Source organism: Leuciscus leuciscus, assembly GCF_965113295.1.
Source record: "Leuciscus leuciscus genome assembly, chromosome: 1".
Classification (NCBI taxonomy): Eukaryota; Metazoa; Chordata; class Actinopteri; order Cypriniformes; family Leuciscidae; genus Leuciscus; species Leuciscus leuciscus.
In genome coordinates, this window is record NC_138725.1 from 79,492,179 (window position 1) to 79,499,553 (window position 7,375).

Below are 7,375 nucleotides of genomic sequence, written 5' to 3' on the forward strand. Positions count from 1 at the left end.
TTCTGATGGGCTTCTGAGTTAGGCTCAATCCAGTCCTTTTCCCTTGGTCTACAAGGGGACCGTGATGGCAGCTACCTAGAGCCCAAGAGTTCTCCCAGGTTACATGGTGGAGTAGGCCGACCCACATATCCTAAAATTTAAATGAATGCAGAAATTTCAATTTCTGTGGCAAGCAAACAGATCCAGCAACTCATAACCTTACTTGTGCAGTACTTAAGTGATCAATTCAAAGCAGCCTGGGAGAACTCGCAAACAGAGAAACACAGATCCATCAGACAGATCTGTTTCAAAGCATTTCAATGTCCTCAAGTGTTATACTGATGAGTCTGCAGAGGTGGAAAATAGTGTAGAAGTGCTGTGCAAACATTGTGTAAATCATGGACTGCATCTTTTGCACAGCACTTCTTTACGTATTCTGAGCTTTATACAGTTATCTGTCGAACACTTGACAACACACAAACCCCATAAAGCAGATCTGACTTGATTCCATGTTTTCCTGAGTGCAAGTCAACACATTTATATCCAGGGGTGCACATAACATTTTTGGTCTTGTTCTCAGGGGAGAACCTGGGGTTGTTGCTTGGTCCTCACATTTTCAAATGCATTTTTTTCCTTAACCCACCTCACAGGAGGAACAAATTAGAGGGATGCATGGATAATGTGACATGATTCACATGAACTTTAATTTCAACTGAAAATTAAGAGAAGAAGTGCAACAGAATGTCTGATCTTTAAAACCTTGTAACTTTCAAAATAACATAACTGTTTCAAGCTCTGGAAATTAAATGTGCAAATATCTGCTTTTCTAACTCTGAAAACCAAAGAAATGACAACTTTAAAGCGCTTACTAGAGTTACTATCTTAAAGCACTGAAGGTTCTGTTATCTTACGGAATGTCATCATCATCATCATCTTCATCATTATCATCTTCACTCTCGTTCTGACTGTCTTCCTCTATTTCACAAACAGCAGTGGATGTGGATGCACCAGGCCTACTCCTTTCTCCCTGGTTCAGCCTGCGACTAGCTGTCTGCATCCACAAGTCAACAGCTGCTTTCGGGTCAAAGGTCTCCATGGTGAACTTAGAGAACAGAATGTGCATTAGAGATGAGAGGCGGGAGTCCGATAGGCGGGATCTGTACTTGTTTTTTATGATATTCAAATGTGAAAATCCCCTTTCACATGCTGCACTGCTCAAGGGCAGTGTAAGAGACAAGAGAAGGACCTTCTGAATGTTGGAGTAACTGTCAGGATTGCTTGTCTTCACTACATTGACCAGGTCATGCACAGAAGAGGCTGCCAAACGTTTTCCAGCTTGCTTTAAACGCATCCACTCTCTTAAAGTGGAATCTCTGTCAATAAACAAGTTGGCCTCATATTTCTCAAGGATGTTACTGAGAGTTGTGTTGCCAAAACTGTGGAGATCTTTCATTTCAAGAGGCCAAGTTGTAGGATCAAAAATCAAAAACTGATCACATGATTTTAGGGATTCATATCTGCATTCAAACTCATGAATAAGAGCTCTCAATACATTGATTTTGTCCCTGTCAGCATCAGCATGTGACCCAGTCTCTTTCCTGTACTTGCCTTCACTCTCCATCAGTAGAGTAAACTGTCCAACAGCAACCATGAGCTCATCTTTGCATTCACCAATTGTTAGTTTCTCTTGCTGAAACCTGAGGGAGGTGACCTGTAAAATGTTTCCAATATCTAGAATGTTGGCCAGGAAACAACAAAAACGCTCTGTACAGATATGTTTCAGGCTCATGTCATCACTTGTTGCCACTTGAATCTGGATGGCTGGTAACATTCTCCATATTTTCAAAAGAGTCTCCTGTCTCCACGCAGACCATCTGATATTGTGAAACTTTCCTAATTTGGCAAAAGCTATGCCTTTCTCCTCACATATGACCTTTAGCTGTGCAATCCGTTTTGCACCCCCTTTCTTTAAGTAAAAGCTTAGCGACTGGACTACGGATTTATTAAATAACTCACAGTATGGGACTGCGCGATCAGCCGACTTGGCGCAGTTCTCCAGGGTGTGGGCGGTGCACAGAATATGCACAAGGGAATCCCCGATGTCCACCATCTGACGTTGTACATTCCAACGTTGACGGCGGCTCCGTCCGTGCATACCGAGACCAGCTTTGTCTTCCACTCCGTTAAACTGCACGCGTGGAACAGTTGCACAAGTCCATCCACTATATCCTGTGCTGTTCGATTGGCGCCAAGATTAATTAATCCAAGGAAATCTGAGCTGAAATGTCCGTTGCTGGAAACAGAAACAATGTACACGATTTCCTGTTCCGTTTTTGTTATATCTTCGGATCCATCGAAGAGCACACCCCAAAATTCAGCTGCTTGCAGTTTTTCTCTCAAATCTGAAGTTATTGTCTGTGCGATGCACTGGATGATGCGGCTCCCCCCTTCTCGAGAATGATACGCGTTCCCGACATTAACTCCAAGCCTCTTCAGAAGCGGAATATCTTCCTCATATGAACGCATGGGACGTGCATGTTTCGCTTTGTGAAAGGCTAAAAGAAAAACATTACACAGTGCCCGATGTTGTTCTTCATTCAGTTTTCCTTTCCATTTGTCGAGTGTACCACTGGGCCTCTGGTCCTGGCTGCTTCTGTTTTCATTATCAATTGCTTGAACTATCTTCTGGTGCTCTCTGCTATTGCCATGTTTATCAAACGCTGGGTGATTAAAATTTTTGGTACCTGTATAAAAAGCGCCGGTTTTGTCCGCCAGAGTGGGATTTCCACGGCATATTTTGCACCACATCTCTGTGCGTTCAACATTTGTCTGAAGCCAACTGACCTCCTGCAGCCACTTTTCAGAGAACACGCGCTTCTTTTGCGGTTCAGACTCAGTCTGGCATTTCTTTGGAGGTGGAGGGACACCAAAATAATTGCTTAATGGAGCTTGCTTCTTGGACATTTTGACGTTCTGAGGCCTATCCAACACCACAGATTGCGCACCTATCTATCCCCAAATCTTAGGTACGCAAATGAGGGTTGCGGCAATTCATCTGGTACGCATTGTTTAATTGGTTAGCGCATGCGCACCTGCGCACCACTTATGTGCATCCCTGTTTATATCCACATGTCAATTACTTGTTCGAGACTGTATTATAAGATCTAGATGTCAGATTGTTACAAATACATTAAAAAAAATCATTATAGTTCTCTGCGGTCTTGCAACAGTGCCAAAATGGTTGCAGATGTCTCTACACCATTGCAGAAGAATTGAGCACCCCTTCTGTTGGCCTAGCAGTAAAACAACATATAACATTGTGCATGGGTACAAAAATCAAGAGATTTACGACATGACACAAAAATACTATTACATGTGTGAAAATACAAAGTGTGGCAGTACCGCAGTCAGTCTTCTAGAAAGACTTTTAGAACCATGCCAGACATCAAGAGAATGGTGAACCCCCTTATCTTTGAACTTCCTTGTCTTGGGATCTGTAATGTAAGAATAAATAAAAGAGATACATACACCTGTTCCAAATACATACCGAAAGTACAGTCCTATAGGCAGCTGTGTTGCAATACAAAAAATAAAGCCAATTAAATACTTACTGAATTATTACCATTGAAGCATTACCACTACTTCCTGAAAAGAGCCGAAATCTGTAGGTTGGCATCCGTGCATATTTCAGCCAGTTTGACATCTCGACAGAGGTCATCAAATGTTCGGAGAAACCCCTCCTTCTCCATGGCCACTGAATTTCTTGCCGTCTCCCTCTTGTCAATATTGAAAATGGATATGATTTTTTTAGTGTCATTCTCCATGACAGAGTAAGAACAGTATTGCGCGCAAAAACCAGGACTGTCCATCCTGCCATCTCCTGTTTGTATATTGGAGAAGCAAATGTGAGAATAGAAGTGCGGTTATATTGGCTCATGACATACAGTATATTAAATGAGCAGTCAAGTCCAGAGTTATTTCAAAACGAGACTGACCCAGGGCCACCACACTTTGCTTCGACTGAAGCTGTGTCCTTTTTGTGTCCCAAAATTCTTTTATTGGGTCGATACAGAAGTGATCCTGGATCCTGAAGAAAGTTGTCTGGTTGACTATTCTCATATTGATGAACTTGAATAGCAAAGCAATCTTGGTGTAATTGTTGCCGGACAACACTATGTTGGTGCTAACAAGAAAGTCACCGCCGTGCATTCCTTGTGCGAACATTGGCTGCGAAGACCACTTCCACACGACGTGACCATGTAGACATATCTGTAAAACATTTAAACATAAGCAATGTGTATAGTTATTGTCACAAATGTGATAACTACTACAGTCTATTACTCTACACAAAATACCAACAAATCCCTGATATGAAAAAGACTGAAAATGTACCCATTCAACAACTGCAGCAGTGCCCCTTTCCCGGATAAACTCCTCAAATGGTTTTGGTGCACCACAACGTTGCTTGGTGGTCCGGTCCATCGCTGTACATGCTCTGGTTGGAATGTCCAAATACTGCACAAGCTGCTTCAGGCTGCTGTGGTATACTATTGAAGCTGGCACACCAATGCTGCCATCTTCACATAAAACTTTCATCAGAAAAGGAGATGGTGAAGCATCAGTTGTGGTCTCTTCCTCTTTCTCCTCCTCCATGTCTTCAAAATCATACCGTAGGTCTTCCATATTAATTTCACTAAGATCATCTAAGTTCAACTGTGTCTTAAAGGCCCCACCAGTCCTATTGAAAAACATGATGCTGAGAAACCATAATCTGAGTCTTAATGCAGAGCAAACAAATATTCATGCAACAATGATGGGTATGACATACTTGACACAAATCCTTGGTACGTACTCTGAGTCACTATCAGAACTGCAGGCTTCCTCTTGGTAATCCTCTGCCAAATATAACAGGTCCTCTGGGACCTCGTCTGGACAGTTTATGGTGTCCTCGTCTGGGCAGCTTATGATGTCCTCATAGTCTATACTACACAAAGTGTAAAGAAAAACAAAAGAATCTGGTATGCTTTGAAAAATGTGAGATGTCCCTGAAAAATACACAACCACAATTACTTATGTGGCATTCCTAAGGTCATTGAAGACATTCTCATCGATTGTATGTGCAGTGACTGTGGCCTCATTCAGATCAACTGATGACATACTAGAAAAGACAACAGTATCAGATTATGTTTTGGAAATACAGCATGGGTGTAAAACAAACATAGCTATGTGTGTGATGCTGCATTGGCCAATGACAATGTGTGTGATAGCAATATTCATGCACCATCATAGAGCCCTATCCAGTGTATTGAACAACACTAGAAAGAAAAGTGCACATCCATATGAAAGAAGGTAGCCTAGATATTTTGTGTTCCTGCAACCAAGATAAACATGAGTTTATCACAAAATTACTCATCAAAACAAGCTCAATCAACAACAAACAAGATGAGGAAAAAGGGCCTGTAGTTATTTTGTACACACCTGGCTTCCAACTGTTCAATCACTGATAAAGTGCTACGATCCATTTCTTCCACTCCCCCGATGGCAAACTCATATCTGTTCCCCAGCACCACCAACACAAATAGAAATAAAATAGAGATTATCACATAATTACTGTATGCATACCAAAAATGTGGACAGTAATCAATGACAAATTGTCTCACCGTCCGGACAAAGACTGGGAGCCTATGCTAGATAATTGTGGTGGGGAAGGCCTCCTGGTCCCAGCCCTGAATGGCGTGGAAGTACATTTGTCCCTATAGTAGCTATGGCGGCAACAAATTGAAATGATCGTTAGGAAATAAAATCCCTGAGCACTTGCAGCTTTAGGTTAGCGGGTGATTTGTGTGGGCATAAAGGAAAGTTAAAGTAGTCACTACAAACAAAGTTGAGTTTTACTGATACTTCATTCAATGTGTAATGTCGGCAAGTTAGATAAATGCTTTTATATCTTGTAGAACAGAATGCAGAAAAAAGAGAAACATTATCTTAAAATCGTTTAGCCACCGGAGGTTTTTAACTTTATACCATACAAGGACGCAATAATAGCAAGATAACGTTAGCTTCGCGTTTCCCAGTGAGCATAAACAACGGCGGCGTCGTAAAACAAATTTAGTCAAAGTTGTCAATAGCCTATAAATGAACATTCAAATTCATAACAAACAGTGGCTGAAAACAATCATTCACATAAATTGTCGTCCTACTGTGAATTTGCTTGATCATTTACAATAGAGATTGATCGCTAGCTGCTAGAAACATATATGTTGTATTCACCAAAGTTAACACTGACTGCATAGTTCTAGCTAATTACATCCTTGTGTTGGTTTGGCGAACATGAACGTCAATTTATGGGAAAAAAAATGGATTTACCCCCCTGTCCAGCAAAAACAGAGCAACCTGAAAGTTGGATTGGAATCCCTTCTGCCGGCGGAGTTCTCGCCACCTTTCGAAGGCTTTTCCGATGTAAATTCGGTACTTCGCGCGTTCCTTATCCTTTTCCCTCTTCTTTGCAATTTGTTCATCGGAACGTCGTCTCTTTGGTCGTGTGTCGGCCATAATTCAAACTTCCCTCTTCATGCTTCTCTCTCCTCCACACCCCCTTCATGTGTACGCGCACTAACCCCCCAAACCCCACCCACAAATACTTCTTGTCAGTTATTGGCTGGAACACTGTTTGTTATGTTTCGTGGTGCAGGTTGGCCCAGTTAGTTTTTGTTGCCGTTTTTGGAGCCAGGGCTGTCTACAGAGACCGCGTTTTTTTACAGTGTGTTCAGGGGACAGACAGCTAGTGGATGGTGAGGAGATGTTTGCTGTATGTGACAAAAAAATGTTTGGCCCAAAAAACGTGTGACATCGCTTAGAGCACCTTTAATTAATTAATTACATAAAATCATTATCCAGAAGTTACAAATATATAGCTCACTGTATATCAGCAGTCGATGCTGTGCTTTTGCGACATATTTTTCTCATGATTTAGCCATGGGTATGCATTTTAATGTTTCTGCTTTGAGTCTTATAAATTGCAAAAATATAATTTTTAGTGTGAAAAAAAAGATTCTACGTGAATAATGATCATTGGTGTGTATTTGACTCGGAAGATGGCTTAACAACATACACTGCCGGATGGCAGGTTTAAACAAATCTGATTACACCGTAACCTAGAGCACGCAGACGTTGGTATCGCGCATCTTATTTTGTTCACAATGACGTTAAATGCAGTAGCATTCAAAGATCTGCCTCTGCTTAAAAACACTGATTGAACCAACTCCACTGAGAACTAATATAGGCTTGTCTGTTGTAGTCCATATACCCCCGGTTTCTCAGATAAGGCTTAAGCTAGTCCCAGACTAAAATGCATGTGTCACGGTGTGACAAATAGCATATGGAACTTATTCCCGCT

At 41.5% G+C, this 7,375-nt stretch overlaps 1 protein-coding gene across 1 annotated transcript in view; it reads right to left on the reverse strand.

Annotated features, from left to right (window-relative positions):
• Positions 1 to 3,097, reverse strand: part of LOC309511319 (zinc finger protein 862-like) — a 210,061-nt gene extending 206,964 nt beyond the window's left edge. The window contains exon 1 of the mRNA XM_082186436.1: positions 515 to 3,097. Coding sequence (XP_082042562.1) covers positions 887 to 2,134 — 1,248 coding nt within the window. The 5' untranslated portion in view covers positions 2,135 to 3,097 and the 3' untranslated portion in view covers positions 515 to 886. The remainder of the gene's footprint in view (positions 1 to 514) is intronic.
• Between the last annotated feature and the right edge of the window lie 4,278 nt (positions 3,098 to 7,375).